Source organism: Mus caroli, chromosome 11 (assembly GCF_900094665.2).
Source record: "Mus caroli chromosome 11, CAROLI_EIJ_v1.1, whole genome shotgun sequence".
In the NCBI taxonomy this organism is placed as follows: Eukaryota; Metazoa; Chordata; class Mammalia; order Rodentia; family Muridae; genus Mus; species Mus caroli.
Genome location: NC_034580.1, coordinates 80693373 through 80716244, shown reverse-complemented (window position 1 = coordinate 80716244; position 22872 = coordinate 80693373). Strand labels below are relative to the sequence as shown.

Below are 22872 nucleotides of genomic sequence, written 5' to 3'. Positions count from 1 at the left end.
AAAACATATAATCAGCATTTATGAGGTGGAGACAAGACAAGATTCAAAGACAGCCTGGGCTACAGAAAGCCCTGTCTCAAACACATCAACAAATTCAACAAAAGACCCCAAAACACCATTAAGAGGTAAGCATTCCAACAAACTGAGCAAGGTAGGTAGGACAAGAGATAAGCCTGCCAATCCCAGCACTCGGGAGTCAGAGGCAGGTGGATTTCTGAGTTCGAGGCCAGCCTGGTCTACAAAGTGAGTTCCAGGACAGCCAGGGCTATACAGAGAAACCCTGTCTCAAAAAACAAAAAACAAAAAAAAAAACAAAAAAAAGAAAGAAGCCTGCCACAATGAGGGATCAGGTATTTTAAAATTGGTGGTACAGACAACCTACACATACAAAAATTTTGCTACAAAATTGAATATACACACATTAGAACAATAACTCCATGTAAATCTGGTTTATCTAAAAGAGAATGGTAGAATCAATCAAATGTTGTATAATATTGTGGAACATTTTTCTCTGAAGTTGTGAAAATTATCGGGGCATATTAAAAGGTTTATGGAATCTTCTAATATTTTCTGTAGAAGTGCATGTAAAACTATAATCATTTCAATTTAAAAACAGAATGTGTTGCCATGGACCTGGCTCCTGTGACCAACTATCCACTCATGATAGACATGAAGGAAGGGCAGACAGAAATGCCAGAGAGTGAGGTTGAATAACATTGCTTCTAGAAAGAAGGTATATCCTGTTGTGTGTGGATGCTCCCTGGACCCCACCACAACATCTTGGAGCTGTGGCTCTGAGACCAAAGTTCTCAACCTATCCACAAGTTTGATTCACTTGCCACCCACGGAGTGGATAGCACCACCTCATTACAGTTGTCACTGGTATGAAGGCTAAGGCTCACACTGAATATGCGGTGTTTCCATAAGGGACACACACAGGAACATGTAGGTAGAAGGGTGGGATCACATCGCTCAGATCAAGCAGCTACACACCACTGACGAAGACTGAACTGGTTTAAACGCTTGTTTCAGAAATCTTCACCACCTACAGGCTCACCACTGACCACCAACCAGCCTTCCAGTTCTTTCCTGTGCTGTCCAGCAAGACCAATGTATAGTTCCATAAGGAACTCTGGGTGAGATTAAGGCTACTGAGACCTTGAGGCACTATCTCAGCGCAACATCGCCACCTGCCAGAGGGAGAGGCTAAGTACACATAGATTTTTTTTGTTGTTGTTTTGTTTTGAGGTTAGCTATTTAAAGAGTTGCTTAGTTCTAACCAGGACTGAAGAACTGACCCAAGGAGGACAGGGGCATGCTGGTTCCACTTTGGGATGGGCAACTGTGAAGGTGAAAGAGGTCAGAGAAGTGAGTGGGATCAAAGGCTCCAAGAGGAGAGTGTGATCTCAAGGTCCAGGCTCCTACATCATCTTCTCTGCCATGGGTTCAATAGCCACTTGACCCACAGAGCTCCTTCCCAAAGCTCCTGATGCCTTGACTAAGATGGACATGATGGTTCCCCATGGCCAGGAGAGCTGTGTAGCCTCAATAACCCAGGAAGACAGAGGTAAGCAGCAATTGGCACTGGGGAACCAAAAATGGACGTATGTCTTGCCTATCTGAATCAGAGAAAGACAAACAGTGAACCTGGGCCAAGCATGCCAGCTCACTTAATACTGTCTACAAAGGCTATTGGTTAACAAAATGAGCCAGTCCAAAGGCAGAGACGAGCAAAGATGTGCAAATTAAGTCCAGTAAAATGTATCTAGACACAAAATTAAGAAGGGAAGACGACCCAGACTGGGAAGACCCACAATGACCCCACCGGTAGAACTGGAGAGAATTGCAAGGAATGGCTCCTTGATCATAACCTGTGTGTTTGGACTTCTATGAACGGTATGATCATGGCAACATACATCTCATGTCCCAGCACACAAGCGGTGAGGGTAAAAGGATCAGGAGGAGCCTGTGGTCATCTACACATGGTTCCAAAGTCAAGGAGGTCCAAAGAGGTCCAAGATAGATGGTTTAGCAGTCAAGACACTTTCTACCAACTCTGATGGAAAAACTGGGACAGAAGGAGAGAACTCACTCTAATTTCTACAAGAGCAAGTGTGTGAAAGCACATGCCCACACACATATGCACATGCGCTACACACACACACACACACACACACACACACACACACACAAACACTTTTTACACTGAGCACAGGCATTCATTCCTCCCTGCTCTCTGTGGACACAGGAGCAGATGCCTCTATCTCCTGAGACCATCGCTCTCCTATCATGATGGATTGTCCTCCAGAACTTCCAGACAAAAACGAAGCCTTCCTTCCTCAAGTTTCTTTTGTCAGTGTTCTGTCACACCTACAGGGGTAACTGACCCACTAGGCAAGCACTCTGCCAACCGAACTTGCTGATGGTTCTTAAACGGAATCACAGATGCAAGACAGTCTTCTCCTTCTAATTGCTTCCTTCAGAAGACAAGTGTTTTACTTTAATGAGCCTAAGTTTATAAATTGCATGCTTTAATGGATTTTACTATTAGTGTCACATTTTAAAAAATCTGTGGCAAACCTAAGCGACATTAGTTTCTTTGCTTTCCTTATAAAAGCTATGTGGTCATTGGTTTCACACTTGTCCATCACTCCCCTGAGTTGACAATCAAGTGCCAAAATCCCTCCCAATTATTTGTATTTGTTTGGTGGTTTTTGATTTGTAGTGAGACAGAGTCTCACTACAAATCCTGGAGGGCCTTGAACTCACTATGAAGACTAGGGTGAACTTGCTGTTTTCTCTGTCTTTCCCTTCTGAGTGCTGCAATTCTAGGCATGCATCATCATACCAGACTGGATTCAAGTAAATTCAATAAGGCTTTCTATAAGGTATATACTACAGAAGAAAAAAATCTCACTGAGATTTCCATAGAAATTACAAATAAACTCAGAGGAAACTAATACTATAATGCTATAATGTATTCCAGAGTCAGGCATTTATTGATTTTCAGCAGTGCTTTCTAGCTCTCCCAGGATGGATATAATGTAGTATTTTAGACACTGAGATATATTTAAATTATCAACTAATTGTTAGGAGAGAGTGAGAGAGAAACAGAGAGACAAAGAGAGACAGAGAGTGAGCCCATCCATAACAGTAAGTGAACTCAGGGTTTGGCCCATGCTAGGCAAATACTGTAACTGCTAACCTCCATCCCAGCTCCTTTTTCAGCTTTTAAGGCAGGGTCTTTCTGTTTTGTATTCCTAAATCACTGGGATTTTAGGCCTTCAGATTGGTCTTTATGCTCTAACTTTTACCTTCTAACGTTTTTTAAAATAACTTACTGTGTGCTATTTTAAAAGAGAAATTTATATTTTCTGCCAAGGCATTCATGTCTTCCTTGCATATAGCTTTATTCGCTCATTTCCTGATGACAGATGTGCCTTTCACATTTTCAGATGTCCCTGGCACATCTCTGGCATGTTCCTTCTTTCCAGTTCTCTGTCCTGAGAATCTGTGACTTTGGATGCCTAGAGTTGAATCTCATTAACACAGGGAGACAGCAAACCCAACAGGAGTTCCCTTGCCTGTCCTCAGTAAGCCCCAGTGAACCATCACGTACAGACTACCACTTTTCTAGATAATTAACCTGAAGTTTAAAGAAAGTAATCTGCTTATCTCAGCAAAATACACAGGGCAGCTGGAGGCACGGGATGCAGAAGGAGGGCTATGACGGAGTGTGTGTTTTCAGAGACGAGAAAGGGACAGAAACCAAACACAGATGGCAGTCTAGACTACTGATAATATACTAAGGTGCCTGGGAACTGTATACTTCAATAGTCTGTGAACAATATCTTAATAAAATGGGGGGTTGGCGGATCTATATGAATGACTGGGATAACCAGTAAATCACAGGCTTACCGTGATTCCAAACCACAACAAAGTGGCATTTCTGCACAAGCAGAAGCACACAGTGTTTGGAACATATAGACACTAAAAATTACCTTTTATCTCAAACACAAATAATTTAAAATAATAATATAGTTAGGTTCATTTCAACTTCAGAACTAAAAAGGTATTAATCGTACTACATTGTAAATCTTTTAACATGAAAATATTTACATGTTTCAAAAATGATATTGCTACTTAACAAATAAATTACAAAATGGCAACAGTGGGCTTGAGTGAGACATGATGTAGTCTATGAAAAAGGTCTTGGTATGGAGGGTTGAGCAAGCCAGGCTGGAGCCTACTGACAAGGAATCTGTATAGAGGACCTGAGCAAGCCATACTGGAGCCTACTGACAAGGTATCAGTGAGACTCAAGCCGCTGCTAGAACAAGGGCATTCTCCTCAGAGCATATGTGCTTCAAGGGGAAAATTACTGTCAGATGCAGAGGATATCCCCAGTCAAAGACCACAAAACAACTTAATTCATCGTAATTAGATCCATATACTTTTTTTATTCCCTTGCCTGATTAAAGTGCCCTTGGAGTTCTTGGAAGAATTCAGAATAATATGATTTTTCAAGTACTAAAAGATGGCCAGATAAATCATGTGCCAGACAGATTTCATGATCGGTATTAAATTTTATCAGTTCAAAATAATTTCAGTAGACTTTATAACAATTAATTTTATGGTTACCAACTTAGGTCCTTATAACTTTATGTTTGGTTTTTAGAAATTCCAAATTACAGGGTAGGCCCTGAGCAAAATCATTGTTAGCAATTTCTAGTTCATTTGCCTACCTGATCAATGGACAAATGGCTGGAAATACCAGATATCAAGGAGGGCGGCACTGCCCTAAGACTTACAAGATCATGATTCCTCACGGAATGCCTAGGGTTTAAGTTAAATAGCAAATAATACTCAGAGAAACAAGGCATTAAAAACAGGGGCAGGTGCTGAAACATTCACAGTCTCAATGGTTTTGATGAGGCTGGGAGATGCCTTAAGGCAAAGCAGGTTTTAAAACAGGAGAATAGAACTGTGTCAAGAGATATGAAATAAACACACAGGATGCCTGTCTCACACTGCACCACTGAACAAAGTAAAGCATGACGCTGGACATAAAGAAGTCAGCTCCTTAGCAAAGAATGCTCAAGACATGACAGGTATGTCAAGACATGACAGGTATGTCAAGACAAGTCTGAGATACATTCGGGGCCATGTCAATAGCTGCCCACTTTCCACATCTGGACCACTCTAAATGCTAAAATAACTATCGAGCAAGGATATGCCTTCTAAAGAAGAAAGAAAAATTAAAATATTGGTATCCTGACCAAACAATTAGCAGAACTGAAGACCTGTTATCCCAACAGAGAAAAGAGGAAGGAGGCTTCCAAGCCAGCCTAGAGAACAAAATGAGACCCTATCTCAAAAGTCACAGTCTACCTCAGAATAGAGTGAGGATACAGACATCTGTCACTACTGAGGAAGACACCACAGAAGAAATGGGCTGTAACATTCAATGTGCGGAAATCATAAATGGCTGAGAAATAATGAGCAGTTCCTGAAAGAAACAGACTTAAAATATGACAGCTCACTTTTCTGAGTTAGATCCTTCTGCTACTTTTTGGAACAACAACAAATGACATTGAGCTGGGGTTTGACAGTTAAAAGGTCAGAATTATTTTTACTTAGTCTTTTAGAAGCTCCTTATGGCTATGAGAGAAGATGTTCTCATTTGCAGTAGATGCAGGCTCACAGAGGGAGCCAGGACCATGCTGACCATTAAGAGCTGAGCTGGGCCGCAGCTCAGGGGTACAAGTGCTTGCCAAACATTGTAAGAGGTCCTGAGTTTGACTGCTGGTCCAGCAATAATAAAAATAAATAAAAACCTGAGAGAAAATTATGCCTGGTTTACTGAAAGCCTAAAATATACAGGAATCCTTAAGGAACAACTTATTTTTAAAATAAAATTCCAGAGATACTTGATACTTGAGATAGACAAGTATCATAAAGTTAAAACAGTTTGCCATATTACAAAATAAAGCGCCTCTGGCTGTGCCTCTTCACCTCCTTTCACATGCACATTAACAAGCAAGTGTCACCAGGTGTGGTGGCGCACGCCTTTAATACCAGCACTTGGGAGGCAGAGGCAGGTAGATTTCTGAGTTCGAGGCCAGCCTGGTCTACAAAGTGAGTTCCAGGACAGCCAGGGCTACACAGAGAAACCCTGTCTCAAAAAACCAAAAAAGAAAAAAAAAAAAAACAAAAAAAACAACCAAGCTGGTGTCAAAACACATCATGGAGCCTCAGCTGGTTCCCTTTGCTTTCACCATATCTAGTATTTTAACAATGATGAATTCTAAAATGTAGCTTTAAGTGGTGATGGCTGGGATGCGCAGAGCCACCAGCTTGAGGGAAATAAATCACCATGAGATTTTATGAGAAGAAGAAAACATGGTGCCGGCATTGTGATGTTACAAATATTGGCCAGACATGTTGGTGGTGCATGTCTTTATTACCAGCACTTAGGAGGCAGAGGCAGACGGATCTCCATGAGTTCAAGAACAGACTGATCCACAGAGTAAGTTCCAGAACAGCCAAAGCAAGCCAGTGAAACCCAGTCTCGAAAAAACAAAATGAACAAAAACCAAATCTGAGTACATGTAAGAATCCCGGTACCCTACCTAATAAGATAACCATTAGATTTTATAAAGGAAAGTATTGTGAAATGCATGCTTGCATAGCATTTACATATCTGTATCCATAAGTGTTTAAAAATTAACTCCTGCATACTATGGTGGTACACAGCTGTAATCCAAGCACTGGAGAAGTGGAGACAGGAGGACCTGGAGATCAAGGCTATGCATAGCTACACAGCAAGTTCAAAGCCTATCTGTGTAATGAGACCCTGTCTCAAAATGAAACTGAAAACACACTCTTAAAAGAAAATATGTATGTATCTACAATACTGGCCAATTTACATAAAAAAGCTTAAAAAACACAAAGTGCCTAGCAAAAAGGCCCTCAGAAACAGACCTCGAAGCAGGGTTTCCTTTGGAGCAAAAAAAGGGAGACAGGATAAAGAATAAGGTCAGGCTGATTACTCACATGTCAGCATTTTTAAAAAGAAAACTTCATTATTTAACTGTGTGGATGTTTATGAGTGTCACATGAGTGTGTGCAGATGCCCACAGTTAGTTAAAGAGAACACTGGCTCTCCTTGATCTTCTCCTGTGGCTGCAGGAGGTTGTGAGCTGCTTGGTGTAGGTTCTAGGATTTGAACATAGGTCCAACTGAAGAACAGCAAGAACCATTTCTCTAGTCCTCAATAACAATGAGGTAGGGTTTATTCCTTATGATTCATTAGGTAGACTAGGTATCTTTCCACAATTTACTAGAACTTACTCTAATACAGAGAATATTGTTTTCTCATAAATACTAATCTCCAAATTGATATGAATCTCCAATTACCTCAACTGCCATACTGCACCAAGAAATCAATCCCTTCAGGGAGAGCGCACACTTACTTTGGCCTCGGTCTCTCCCCTGTGAAGTGTGTACAGATGATGGACAGCACACTGTGATGATGACCAAGGATGAGTCAGGATTTGGAAGACATGAAAGTCATGGCCAAGAGTATCTGTTGTGACTAAAAGCATTCCTGGAAGATAAAAAAGTAAAGGATAAAAATAAAAGTGATTATGTATGTGGATAAGATATTTACAGAACAACCAGTACTATTCTTAAGTATTAAGAATGGGGAAAAGGATATTAGTTATAAAATAAAATAATTAAAATAAAGCACATTCTTTCTATAATCTCACACCAGTACCAACAGAGAAGCTACTAAACAGAGGAAGCAGGATGCCCTTTATGAGCAGCAGGAAGAAATTTTATATCCAAAAATTACCAAGTTTTCAGCAATTGTCAGAACATGCTGAGGTTTGGGAAGATGGCTGGGCTGGTGTGGTGATATGATGGTTTTACGTGGATGAAATCAAACCTTTAGAATTCATGTAAAAGTGCCCACCCTGGTGGTGCACACTGAAGACATAGAATAGGAGGATCCCAAACCCACTAGCCAGTCTAGCCTAAGTGGTGAACTCCAGGCCAACGAGAGACCCTGCCTCAATTAATACAGGAGTCCCTGTATTAATTGCTAACCTTAGTTCTGAAATTCAATCCTCCTGCCTGGGAGGACAGGAAAAGCTACTGCGTGGTGCCGCTTCGTCAAATTACGGACCACTGGCATCTCTCTATAATTCAATATGACTTTAATTATTTCATTCCCTACATTCTCATGTAGTACATTAATTAGTGGAGTGAAATATAACTTCATGTTGATTAATTTATCTGCTGTCTGCTTACTTTTTCTTTGCTTGAGTAGAAGAACCTTTATTTTTACTTTGGCTTCTTATTATACTACTACTATTACTACTTGTACTATCCTCCTCTTCCTTTTCCTCCTCTTCCTCCTCCCCCTCCTCCTCCTCCTCCTCATCATCATCGTTTTTTGAGACAAGGTTTCTCTGTGTAGCCCTGGCTGTCCTGGAAATCACTCTATGGACCAGGCTGGCTTCCAACTCAGAGATCCTCCTGCCTCTGCATCATCCCCAAAGCACATAAATCTTTAGACTAATGACACAAGAATGCAGGGGGAAAGGCATGTACCACCACAGGCAGGCTCTTTAGAATTATTTTTTTTTTAAGATTTATTTATTTATTATTATATGTAAGTACACTGTAGCTGTCTTCAGACACATCAGAAGAGGGCGTCAGATCTCATTACGGATGGTTGTGAGCCACCATGTGGTTGCTGGGATTTGAACTCCAGACCTTCAGAAGAGCAGTCGGGTGTTCTTACCCACTGAGCCATCTCACCAGCCCTAGAATTATTTTTAAATGGGCTGGGGAAGAATGAGAACACAGTTTCCAGCTACCATAAATTAGCAGTTGAGTTTCCCGTTTTTGAGGAAATCCCAGGGTTAGCAGAGCCATAGTGCAACAGATGAAAACGGCCTTCTTGGTCATGCTATCTCCTCTTCTAGGGAAATAAGAAAATTTTCTTTTTAATATTGAGCTTTAAGCTGTTGTTCTGAGAAATAATCCCTTTTTATTCTAAATTGACTGTTCCATAGTGCATGCTGCACACACCTAACTTCCAAGGTCTGTTCTTTTCTTTTATTGTGTTGAGTGTTTTGTTGACACACGGTAATAAAGGGCATGAGTAAGTGGCACAGAAGTAAGGGCTATCACTAACATGGGAGGATACAGTCCATCTAAAGGTGACATTTCCCTGGCTAACCATTTTTCTGGCTATATACATTTTAATCAATGAAAAGTAGCAACTATTATATTAATTTAATAATGGGTAATAATTAATAGACACATTAGGTTCTCTCCCACCATATCTAGGTATGGCCATGAGGCGCCCTCACATGCCTGTCTTCCTGAGAGCCACCCTGTGTGTGTCTATGCTCCGTCCCAGCCATGCTGGGACTCAAGGCTTGCATGCTGTTCCCACTCCTGCTTTCTGCTCAGTCACAGGAAGTCTGAATAACCCAACGCAGCTGCCGACTTCTGATTCTACCTTTCCACAAAAATCAGTTTGGGGCACTTAACAAACAACAGAAACATTATTGTAATGGGAGGGAGGGAGGGAGGGAGGGAGNGAGNGAGNGAGAGAGAGAGAGAGAGAGAGAGAGAGAGNGNGNGNGTGTGTGTGTGTGTGTGTGTGTGTGTGTGTGTATAAATGTACACTCACAACATTCTCCTCAGAATGAGCAAGTAAATGAAAGGCTGACTGAATCAGGCCACTACTGTTCTACATGTGAGTGGCAATCACAGTTGAGCATTTTAAATATGGTCTTTCTGGTTGTTTCTAAGTCAACCTCTCTTGTAGAGCAATAGTCCTTACCATCTGCACCTCTATAAGCACACAAATCCTACCTCAGATGCTGTCCTCTTCCATTCATCCAAATTTGGCTTCCTAGTCTGTAAATGAGTTTATACGCTCCACAAAACGTTTAGAACATAAACACTTGAAAAGGCAGAGAAAAGGAAGAAACAGCTAGTGCATTTCTACAGAATCAAGTGCCTTTTTTAATGTACAATTTCCTCTTTTACATACATACTGAAAACAGTAAGCTCTTTTTTTTTTCTGGAAAACAAGTTTTAAAGCACATATACATAAAAGGAAAAAGTCATACAGCATAGACTGCGGCTTGAGAACTATTTATGCAGCATCAGAAGACTAAACCAGACGCTGGCCTGGCCATAAACTAAACCCACGCCCCAAATGAGGTGCCAAGCCACAAAAAGCATTTGCGTCATCTGGGAATACAAGGAAAAGAAGGGCTTCTAATTATAGGGCCTGGAAGCGGAAGCCCAGAGTGATTAGCTATTTAGGCGCTGCTGTGTGTTTATCTGGAAGCTTCCTCTCGCTCACTTGAAGCCTCAAGTTTGATAGATGAGCTTCAGTGTTGGCGGGCGGGGGCTGACGCCCTGATAGTACTCGGTGTTCTCTAGAGTCTGAGGGGGCTGCAGAAGAGTGAGCTTAGTTGAGGCTGTTGTGGCTTCTGCAGAGCTAAGTCTTTTCACATGGGCAAAGCTGGTCAGACCAAAGAATGAAATTAAAGACTAGCAAAACAGCAGTGAACACAGGCTATAAAATCTTGGAAACATGATTTGTCTTTTTTTCCAAAGTCCTATTTATAACACCTATCTAATTGAATGGTTCTTCATCATGTACACACACGAGAATTCAAAGACAAATTACCAGTTATTCACACTCTCTTCCAAAGAGTCATAAGCAGAGGACAGGGTCAGACACAAGTCTTAATGGAACAACACACTGTAGTACTCATAAAACAAGGTTTACCAATTATATTTTATCATTAATTTTTGCAAGGTATTATATCTGACCTATACTTGTAAACTTTCAGTGGCATAGAGTCAAATGTGTAAAATAAATAAATAAATAAATAAAAAGTAGAATCTCAGTATTGATAGAAAATCAGCTCAAGTTCACAACAGTGGTCTCAAAGCTCAAAGTCCCCAAGTACAGAGTCCACTTCTGAATTGCTTTTCTTCCACCACCACAGTTGTCTGTCTGTCTCTCTGTCTCTGTCTCTCCCCCTCTCGGAGGCTTTGGTTTTGTTGTTGTTGTTTGTTTGTTTTTGTTTGCCATGTTGTGGCTAGAGCCACATAATGCAAGCTCCCCATTTCTGGCCTAAGCATCTAACCCTAGAGCATGAATTTCTCCAGCAGTTACTTAGGCTTTTTAAAGACACTGATAATCAACCCGGTCATCAATGTACTCTTCCGATTTAGGAGACAAGAATGTAAATCTTTATAAAATGCACTACAAAATATCCTGTGAGAAACACTGAAGGAAACAGCGCTAAGAAAACAAAAGAGATGATTGTGTTGATGTCGTTCCTAGAGTTGTCTATATCTGTAACCAACATAGGTTCAAAAGAAAGACGATATTACACACATACATTGCACTTCTGACTCATTTTTTTCTTTAACATACATCCAGCCACCTAACCTCAGCAGTTAGAGAATAAAAGATTGAACTCTGAGGTTTTTAGGATTATGGAAGTGCCTCTGGCTCTCTCCCTCAGGTTTCAGTGTTGAACACTGTGACCTGGGCATGCCTGCGCAAACAAAACGCCAGGCCTCAGGCCTGAGCTGCACAACAGAGCCTATGTCATAACCCCCAAAATAATTACTGTAACGTTACAATCTGCAGTAGGCCTGTGTTATCAAATAGAAATTGCAGTATACTTATATTTAAGTATATGTTTATAAGTCCCTTATTTTTCCAAATGTTTGTTATTCTTATTATACATCAGAATATATTCCTAATTTCTTGAGCCTTATTACAATGAATGTATTCATTTTTAAAAGGTCATTTTTATGAGTCTAATACATCAACACAGTTGTTATCAAAACTAAGACAGAGGTGTCAGAAATGTATCCCTAATGTGTGCAACTGTCCATCACCTACCTCCCCATCACCAGGCTAACCACAGACCTCTTTCCTAAAATGAATTCATACTGCCTGCTTTAGAACTGAGATGGTATGTAAGACCTTGTCAAAAAGCACTCACACAGGAGTTCTGGGTCTGTTCACCAGAAGTAACTGCAGTTTGTTGACTTGCTTACATCACAGAATAGGACATGCTGCCGTCTCTGTATCCATTCTCCAGTGGTCCCCGTTTTCTGAACACTGTCACTCAAACTGCTATTTATTCAGTATTCAACACTACTTTCTGTGTGGCTGCTTTATTTCTATGAGTTGATTATGGAAAGGCAAGATGCTGTGGTCAGATATTAAATGCTTGACAATGCCAAACTGTTTTGAAAATGACAATCATCTTTTCCCAGATGCTTACAAATTTCAACCATTGTCTATCCTTTGAAATTGTAATCATCCCAGTGGCCAATCTGTTATGTTTCCTGGTTTTACTTTGCATGTTGCTCCACTCTACAGATATTTACATCGTGACTTTCACAAATTTCAAACTGAGTTTTCTTTTCACATATCTGTGTTTGCTTAGAATTTATTTTACTATTTCTAACTCTGAGCGAGCAGAGACACGTGAGTGAGGGCAGTCACACCCCCTCTGAGTCCAGGGGAGAGCACTGGAGCCGCTGGAGCTGCCCTTAGTTTTGGATGACAGCTAATTCTTTAAGAGCGAGAGGCATTTTTCCCTTCTCTGAGTTAAGAGCTATATAACCTGCACTCTCTTTTTTGAAGTTTCCCTGTCTTAGATTTAAAATTCTGTGATCTATTCCAAGTTGATTGTGTGTATGTTTTTAATTAAAGGAATATCCTGTTTTCCCAGCCAAATTCACTAAGAACATTATACTTGTCTTGATAAATTAATTCTATTTTTCTTTAAAAAATTAATAGATTATTCTATTCCTGCCTGTGTTTAACTATACAGTCTTTTATTTTGTAATATAAACAGTTTTATTCATCTTTTACATGATTAGTTTGACTAATTTTATATTCTTTGCAACTCCATATAAGACCAGACATTATCAGCCAGACATTATGCCACATGCCAGCAATCCCAGGATGTGCAGAGGCACAGAGCTCTGTGGATTCAAGGCTGACTCAGTCTACAAAGCAAGTTCCAAGCCAGCCAAGGCTGCACAATGAGACCCTGTCAGAGACTGAGGAGGAGGGAGAAAGAGGTGAGAGGAGGGAAGAAAGAGGTGAAAGGAGGAAAGACAGAGCAGAGGCGGGGAGTGGGAAGACAGAGTCGATTATATTCAGCATAAAAACTCACTCTCAAAAATTAACCATTAGCAAAAAGTAAAGACAGAAAAAAAAAAAAAAACCCTACAAGTGCAACAAGGGATAAACTTGATAAAAGCGTCCCTATCCTACCATTACTAAAGGAAAGCTGATGAGAGGGCAGCAATATTAAATCATAGAAAAGGTGAATCCAGGGAGGTAACTATGGCATAGGAAGGTGGGGATAAATTATAACCTGGTTGACAAATGAGTGGAAACGTCTCAAAGTTTATCTCTGTAAAACCTGAGGAACAGCATGCTTAGCTGCCATCAACATTCAGAAGCATGGAAACCCAGGCAGCAAGCAATATATGTTCTGAAGTCTAAGGAGAAAACCATTTGTGTCCTCTATAAATATGGAACAAAGTAATACTAAGTCCTCAAGATCTATAAGTGGCCAGACCTGGGGAGATTAGACCTCTAAACCCATAGCTTGTATGTTGAATGCATAGCAATTTTATCCCATGGAAAATTATACACAGACATATACTCAACTACAGCTAAGTTAATATCTCAACTAATATTTAATTTATAGCAAGAAAATAGACTAATCTGAACGAGGCAAGCTCCAGGCTGAAGCCCCTCACTGGAGAGCAGAGAGGCAAAGCAAGAGACCAGGTACAGAGTGAGGGCCCAGGTGCTTTAACACACAGGTGGAGTGCACAAGCAGATCATCAAATAAATCTTGGGGTTTTTTTATGTTAATGTATGTATTTGAATATATTTGGGTACACCCCCTCTTTAGGTTCAATAATATGTGTTATAGGTACATCTAGATAGTTACATAATATTGTTCTCTCTCTCTCTCTCTCTCTCTCTCTCTCTCTCTCTCTCTCTCTCTCTCTCGTATGTGTTTACTTATAGAGGTTTTATTTGGTTATCTTTGAACTTAAATCAGTTTCTCTCTATTTTTTGAGACAGTGTCTCTCACTGAATCTAGAGTCCAGCAATTCACGAAGCTGCCTCCCAGCAATCCACACGTATCCTGTGTCTGCCCTCCCAGTAGCAGGATTCTAGACACACTGACTGCCACACTCAGCTTTACCCATATGGGTGGTGGGGATCCAAACTCGATCCTTCATATTTTTGTGGCAAACATTTCACTGACGGAGCCATCCACCTGTGCCTTGTAGGTCCAAGTCTACACAGTACCCACTGCAAACATCCCCACTGCCTACTAATTCAGAGTTACAAAACCATAGCCACTCAATCAAGTAAGAATGGGCTATTGCAAATTCAGAGTTGCTTTAGAATTTGCATAGCACTAACATGAAAAGATATTTGAAATTATGTTATATAGATGTTTTATCATGTTACTTAATATAATAAAATATTTACATTGTATAATGTATCCATGTACATTATGTAATGTATAAGATGTGTAAAACAAAACTACAATTTCTTCTTTTCAAAGTATCAGGTACTACACTCATTAATCCTAATCCCCACTAAGCTTTCTCTCTCTCATAGGATGACACTATGACAACTGAAAAGGAGCAAAAATAACTGGAGTAAGTCTAACCTGATTAAACATAGCACTTTGCAAGATGATGAAACCAGACAGCATATGCAAATTTGTAACAGAATAACAACCCCACACCAGGGTATAGTGGTAGTGCAGGTAATATTCTTCGGCTGCCTTTGCAATGTTAAAGTATTGATGAACAGTGCTGTTAGAAGAAAGTTCTCAGACCTTATTACACTGTAAATTCCTGTGACACAGTAAGTGTGGTGGCTTGTGACTGTTACACTAACCCTTGAGGGATTAAGATAAAAAGACATAATATATGTGTATATGAAAGGAGCAGGGGAGGGGGAGGGGATAGGAGGCTTGCAGAGGGGAAACCAGGAAAGGAGATAACATTTGAAATGTAAATAAATAAAATAACCAATTAAAAATATATAAAAAAGAAGACATAACGCATGTGTATATGCAATCATCAAAGAATAGATAGTTTTAAAGAATAACCTTTTAAACCATGAGTTTGAGATGAGGCTAGGTTTGGGGTACAAAGTAGCTTAGACTATACAGTAAAACTATAAACTATGACTTGAAAATACAACTGTGAGTCTTTATTGTTATTAGTAAAAATAAAGACAGGGAGTCTCATGACACTTTGCATCGATCAATAGGAATAGCTTCCGTGGGGAAAATACCCAATTAAAACCTCTTTAACAATTAGCTGCCAAATGGCCACCTCCTCTCAAAACACAGCATTAGAGTAACGAGGAGAACTTCTATTCTGTTAAAGACTCAGCTAACCGTCCAGAGGCGGAATGTTTAATCTACTTTGCTGGAGCCCTAACATTCATGTTCCCCTTGTTAATGCATGGAAAAGCAGCATGCCTGCTGAGGAGGAATCATTGACATGTCACTGTGCTTCACTTCATAGCCCCAGCAGCTCAGCTGGCAGAAGTGACACCTCTGCAGAGCATGACACTCTGCAATGAAGAAGACTTTTCTGGACTTTTCACTGAATGCCAGTGAGGAGGTTTAGCCCACAGGTGTCCTCAGTGCTGCACCCAGTCGAGGAACTCACTTTCATTTCTGCTTCCCAATTTAGTAAAGAGTACATCTGTCTTGACATCTAAGCCGAGACAGTGTGCAACATACTCACCTACTGTTTTTATTTCTCAAATAAAATGTAGTTTTCACAGGATATTTATAATTCCTATCTATTATAGAGTTTAATTTTGAATATCTTTATAATGTCTACATGCCAGCATGGACCACCCAAACAATTCAGATGAGGCAATAACTGCTACTTAAGGAATAACTTAGAAATGAGTGGATTTTATTCAACCCATGAATTGAAAATAACTTAACTTGGCAGTGCTAGAGTTTTTCATGATTATGAAAAACTCTAATGGAATTAATAAATTTAGTTTTTCAGTGTAAATTCATGAAGAACTAAACAGCTCAGTAAGCAAAGTAAGTGCTTACTTCTACTCAGAACGCGTAAGGAAATATCCTTATCGGTGAAAACCTCAAAACACCACAGAGAAGGGGGGAAAAAAGAGGAGCGAAGAACACCTGGTGGGGTGTCACTATGTGTTCAGATACTGTTTGAGATGGCAATTTTATACCCTCTTTTATTGATTAGAAAAGGGAGGAAGTATTGATGCAGGGCCACGAAGATACAGTAATTGTTCACGTGAACTGAAATGGGAAGGGATGCGGAGGACATAACATTTCATGAGCTTCAGAGAAGGCTTCTTATATATCACCTAACATGAGGCCAGACAACATGGCGCCACATGGGGCGGTGCGAAGCTGAACTTGGTTGCCTCTGTTCCTCTACACTTTACTTTTTTAAAAACAGGGTCTCTCATGGGATTCCTAGACTGAAGCAGGAAGATACCAAGTTACAGCTGAAATTTGGCAAAAGTGGGAGGTGGGGAGAAAGACTAGACAAATACAAACTTCAAGTGGCACACGTCTTTAATCCCAGCACTCGGGAGGCAGAGGCAGGCAGATTTCTGATTTCGAGGCCAGCCTGGTCTACAAAGTGAGTTCCAGGACAGCCAGGGCTACACAGAGAAACCCTGTCTCCAAAAAACCAAAAATAAAAAATAAAAGTTAAAAATAATAAAAAATAAAAAGAAAAAAAAACCTGATTTTTTTTCCTCTGAAAAAAACCATTAAGAGGAAAGAAATGCAATTTCTTACTGAATGGATAAGAAAACTATGTCCATAACAAAAATGAAAGGAGAAGAACACTCTTCACTAAGCAGAGAGGACTGACTAAAGGTGGAACATTGAGGGAGGGAGGGACAGAGGGAGGGACGGGGAGCAAAGAGCAAAACAAAAATGAATCAAGTCCTGACCATAGGTTGACCTGACACAGAAGTTCAGAGACCAAGCTCACAGGGCCTCTTAGACCTGTGAGCACAAAGCAGGGTTCTGTAACCTCCCAGAGGCTACAGCTCACACATATGAGCAGAATATAGTAAGAGACAACAGCTCAGTGGCTGCAGACATGGCTCCGAGGACCAGAATTAGGTTTCCAGCATCCATACTTTGGCCAAAAACTGTCCCTAACGGCAGATCTGGGGGATCAGACACCTTGTCCTGGCTTCTGTGAGCATCAGTCACTCAAGGTACACACAGATATAGACCAAGCACATATATATACATATATATATATATATATATATATATGTATATATATATAAACACATCTATTTTTTTAAAGCAACAGCTTAAAAGTTCTGAATTTGGTAAGAATAAGTGGGCCATACACTAAACTGGAGGGTGGGTGCTGATCTGGGAAAGGGCCAAGTCCTGTCCCCGAATGCTCCCTGAGATACAGAAGGACTTCAGGAAGGGGAGCGCTCATGGGGAGAATGGCCCTGTGCAGACTCGACTTCTTGCTCAACTGTGCTAAAAACCTAAAACTGTCCTGAAAAGTAGAACACAAAAGTTCTCTAGAAAATGTTACTCATTTTATACCTAAATAATTGAAAGCAAAAGACATATACCACCCATATTGAACCTACAAGGTCTCAGCAAGGCATCTCCAAACAAATCATAAACACTACCATTAAAATATTTGTTTTGATTCTGGACTCAGAGTCTCAGCTAATAAACAAGTGTGGGAACGCTAAATTAAAAAGCAAACTGAACACAGCTGCTCAACAAGAAGTTTCACAAGCCTGTTTACTGGCATCCCTTAATTTTGTTTCTGAAAGGTCCCACAGAACACAAAGGCAGCAGTAATGCACCATGGGTCCACTTGCCCTGCTAACCCTCACAGTGGTGGTGGTAGGCCACCAAGCATAGCTTACAGAATTTGAACATTGCCCAGGAGATGGCCAAAGGTCTGGTTTTTTTCTTACCTCTATTGTCCAGACATATTATAACATATAACTGTCATCTAAGACTATGTCTCTTTTTAAAGAAAAAGACTAAAACAAGTTATATTTATCATATCCTTAAGTATAATATGATTCATAAAGTAAGCGGGCCTGAGAAGGCCCAGCTTTAGAAACAAAATGCCAAAAACTTATTTTATGTGTCTTGATTGTTTAAGAACCCCTCCTAACTGCAATATTCCAACAAGCACTATTGTTATCTATTACAATTCCCATAAAAATATCACTTTTAAATAGCAAGGCATGATTAGTGGGCTAATATAGGTAAAAATCTCATGATATAAATGAAACATCCTTGGGAAAAGATGAACTGCTTCATTTAGTAAAGAATCTAAAACTTACTGTACAATAAAAACCCATCAATTGAAATGAAAGACTCAAATACATCAACTATGTCAATTTGAATACAAAAGGTGCATATTGCATTAAGATCCACTCAAATTATACAACTCAAGACCTAACAATATAATTCTGCCAGTGAACGGGGAAAAACTCATTTCATATCCTCATGCTTAATACCCAGCTTAGTAATGAATCTGTAAAGTAGAATTCAAATGGAAAGTAACAAAAAAATCTCTCTGCTACCCTGAACACTGAAACTAAAGAAACTAAAAGGAATCACAGTCATTGGTTTAGACACCTGTGCAGGAGGGCACTGTGCATGCACACACACCTAAATGCAATTAGGAACAGAACACACTGAGAAGCCAGACAAAACACTAATGAAATTTGGGAATAGTGGACCAAGCCAATGTCCCACCATCCCAGACTAAGGATGGAGGCCAGCCTGGGCTACATATGCGAGAGAAAAAAGATCACCCAATGACAAGTACTTAAGTGACAGTAATGAGATAAGAATGATAAAACTCTCAGATACATCCCCCAAATGAGCAGGACCTGAAGCCTGTACATTAGCAAAGGCAGAGCCAGCGTTGAAACAAACAGTGGTTTCATCTTCTGTTTAGAAACCAAGCAGTCAGTATTATCCTGGGCAGAACTCAAACCAAGAAACTGGCATTCATTCTGTTCATGCAAACAGTGAAAACTGGCTTTTCTTGCTAGGTGAGAACTCTTCCTAACAGTGGGTGGCTAGAAAACTACTGTTCTATCTAACAGGTCAATATTTTCTTTATTAAAAAGAAAGTTTAAAGGAAAAGCGGATAATAGGGCATTCCACATGACAGGGTTTCTCTGTGTCACCCTGGTTGTCCTGGAACTCACTCTGTAGACCAGGCTGTCCTTGAACTCAGAAATCTGCCTGCCTCTGCCTCCCGAGTGCTGGGATTAAAGGCGTGCGTCACCACTGCCCAGCCACATTTTTGTTAAATTAGTCATCATCACATGCTTTAGGAGCAACAAGAAGGCAGAACAGTGAGGGAAACAGAGAAAACTAAAAGTAAGTTATTACACTGTCATGTGAAAAAACAACTCTCATAACAAATAACACATGTCTCTGATATATTAAAATTCAAGTTAGCAATAATGGAATTTGAGGCATGGCTATAAGGCAAAAATTAATGCTACCTCAGGAACACTGCTTGCCAACTGCTGCATTTCAAACATCCTTTTACAGATGATGAAACTTTGGATGGGTGAGGTGGAATGAAATTGAAGCCTGAGTCACTCACAGACCACTTACTGGCCCTATTATTATCTATGATACACATGCACTATGTGTTTTCTCCATGTGGGTTTGTGTGCATGGATGCAGTGCCCATGGAGACCAGAAGAGGGTATCAGATCCCTTGGAGCTAGAGATACAGCCACTTGGTAAGTCTACATGTGGGTGCTAGCAGCTGAATCCAGGGCCTCTGCAAGCACAGCAAGGGCTTTAACTGTTGGGCTCTCTCTCCAATCCCCAGCCCCATTATACATTTTCAATGTCCAAACTTATTTCCTAGAAAACTATGAGATACATGGTTTTTACAAAAAAACTTACCACTAGTATTAAAAGCCATACAGCATACTGGCTTCTCGTGGGCAGGGAAGTGGGCCACAATGCCATCACTGTCTGAGTCCTCACTTACAAGCACCTGCAGAAAAAGACAGACTGGTTAACCCTAGTCACTAACAGCATGCAGCCACAACACACATTCCTCAATCCCTTAAAGAAAATGCCCACACTACACTGAAAGGTATTCTCATCCAATTGACCTCAACTTCATCAATCCATATATGCCCCTCCCAGACGGTTTATAAACTCCAAAACAAACACTTGACATGACTATAGATAGAGACTTCGTTAGGAAAAAAAAAAAATCACTTTTTCCCCTGTTATTAAAGAGGTCAGAGAGTGAAAAATACAAATAAAGCAAATAATATTAGAGTAATTATTAATTGCAATTTATATTATGTTTAATGTTTTACACTCTTATTATACACTTGTGTGTCCACTCAAGTGGAAGTCAGAGCATAACTTGCAAAAGTCAGTTCTTTTCTATCAAGTAGATCTCCAGTCAGCAGGCTTTGGCAGCAGGCACCTTTACCAGCTGAGCCATCTTGGATTTGGAAATATACTGTTCTATGGTGTTACAGACACACAAGAAGATGAGGCAGTAAGATTCCTGGCCAGCCTGAGAACAAAACAGGAATCTAGACTGTAAGGATGTTGGTAATGTCCTATGAGCATTTACCTAAGTAATGCCTGCCTTGAAAGACAAAGTAAATTCTTTGCCTAATAGGCACAACAAGGACTGCACTGTGGCCAGGCAGGTCTACTTGGGTTCAATTCACATGCCATAAAAGTCACTGATTTCAACCTCATAGTTCAATGATTTAAATAATACTAAACTGTCATAATAAGCTGTTACATAAAATGTATTCAATTGTTACCATAAATTTTCTTGTCATATTGCTTAGACAAACCTCCAACTCATTCTTTGAATATAATCATTCTGTTATCTTTTCAAAGACTTCTAAGATTTTTATTATTTTTTTTCTGATTTTTGTTCATCTTATTATTTTTTTGCTTCATGTTTTAGAGGATGTCCTTCTGCTCTCTGCGCTATTTATTTCCTTAAGGAAGAGGTGTCTCCTCTCCTAACAAGCTGGAGTCTACTCACTTTGTTCTACCCACTACCAGAAAGTTCAGGACTGTTTATCTCCATCAAGTTCAAAACACTTCCTAATTTTATTAAGTGTCTTTGATCTGCCTGTGATTTATTTACAAATCCACTGCTTATTAACAATTATTTAGAGATTTCCTAAGTTTGTTTATTTTGTATGTGCAAAGAAAACAAAAACTATCGAGAAGACTAAGTAGGTAAAAATCCTTGCCCCACAAACCTGACTACCTGAGGTCCAGCCCTGGAACCCACAACAGAAAAAAGAACTGCCACCTCTAAATTGTCTTCTGACGCCTACAGGTATGACATTGGCAGGCCTGCATTTGTGTGTGTGTGTGTAAGTGCAAGAAGACAGACAGAAGGCAGACAGATACTCTCCATAGAATAGCATGAATATAAACATTCAAATACTATTGTTGTTTTCATGGTGTTTGTACTTTAATAAAATGTTAGCTTTCAATCTAATCTTAATCTAGATACCTTTGAATTTGATTCTACTTATAGTAGTAACAGAGAGATTACTGATATTGTTAAACTTAAATATGCTACAAATTTTAATATATCAAAACTAGTTGTTATCCCAATTGTCCTCTTTTGTGTTTTTTTTTTAAAAAATAGCTTTAGCCAGGGATCCTACTACAAACCAATAATCCCTAGGATCATGAAGCTAAGGCAGAAAGATTTCAAATATAAGACAAGTTTGGGCTATACAAAGACACCTTGTCTCAAACTCTGTGTGTGTGCGCGCATGCTTGTATGTGTTACTATTTCTTAGTAGTCCCTGGGTAGACCATGATATGTATACCAACATATATTTTCATTGATATTGAATGAATTTTAGTAAAATGTAGACCTTTATTCAATGGCACATTTCCACCAGAGATATAACACTCATGTGTAATATCAACTCAAAAAGTGGCCAATATACCCCTTTTCAGATATTAATATTAAGTAAATGAAGGAGCTAGAAAGATGGCTCAGGAGTCAGAAACTCTGGCTGCTCTTTCAGAGGTCGTGAGTTCAATTCCCAGAAACCACAAAGTGGCTCACAAACATCTATAAGGAAATCTGATGCCCTCTTTCCATGCAGGTGTATATGCAGACAACTCTATATAAACTATAGTTTACATGTAACTAAAATAAATATTTAAAAAGAAGAAATACAGCATAGGGAAGCATGTATGTGTATGTATAGATCTTGCTTTCTGATTCATAGATGATTACTGTTGTTCTATCTGTGCTTAGAGACAAAAGTCTTGCTGTGTAACTCAGAGTCAATCTGTTTTAAGCTAAGAATCACCTTGAAATTCTGATCCTCCTGACTCCACCTTGTGACTCTTGCACTGCAACTAGTGTGTTTCTTCTAATATTGTTTTTGTCCTTCTCTTTCACATTCTTCAAGATTTCAAATGCATGTGCCTACTTGCATGGCATCATTCCAAAGGCTTCCAGGTTGACACTTGCATGTGTCAGAGATGACCTGCACCTCACAATGCCAGTACTGAACAGCATCTACACACTTTACCTGCCAATTCTGAATATAACAAACAACTTGGGGCGGGGGGTGTCATTAATCCAACTAAAGTAAGAGTCTCTCTAGCAGAAATCTCTTAATTCTACAGTCAGAAAGAAATTGTGGAAAAGAATCTTTTTTTTTTTTTGGTTTTTTTT

The 22872-nt window shown here is 39.7% G+C and overlaps 1 protein-coding gene and 1 pseudogene across 8 annotated transcripts in view; both read right to left on the bottom strand.

Moving 5' to 3' along the window:
• Window positions 1-22872, bottom strand: part of Bcas3 (BCAS3 microtubule associated cell migration factor) — a 470064-nt gene that overhangs the window by 323646 nt on the left and 123546 nt on the right. For all 8 annotated transcript variants that reach the window (XM_021178141.2, XM_021178140.2, XM_021178145.2 and 5 more), the window contains exons 14-15: window positions 20076-20169; window positions 7476-7609 (exon numbers count right to left, since the gene is read on the bottom strand). In XM_021178141.2, coding sequence (XP_021033800.1) covers window positions 7476-7609; window positions 20076-20169 — 228 coding nt within the window. The remainder of the gene's footprint in view (window positions 1-7475; window positions 7610-20075; window positions 20170-22872) is intronic.
• On the bottom strand, window positions 8858-9004 carry LOC115032714 (annotated as a pseudogene).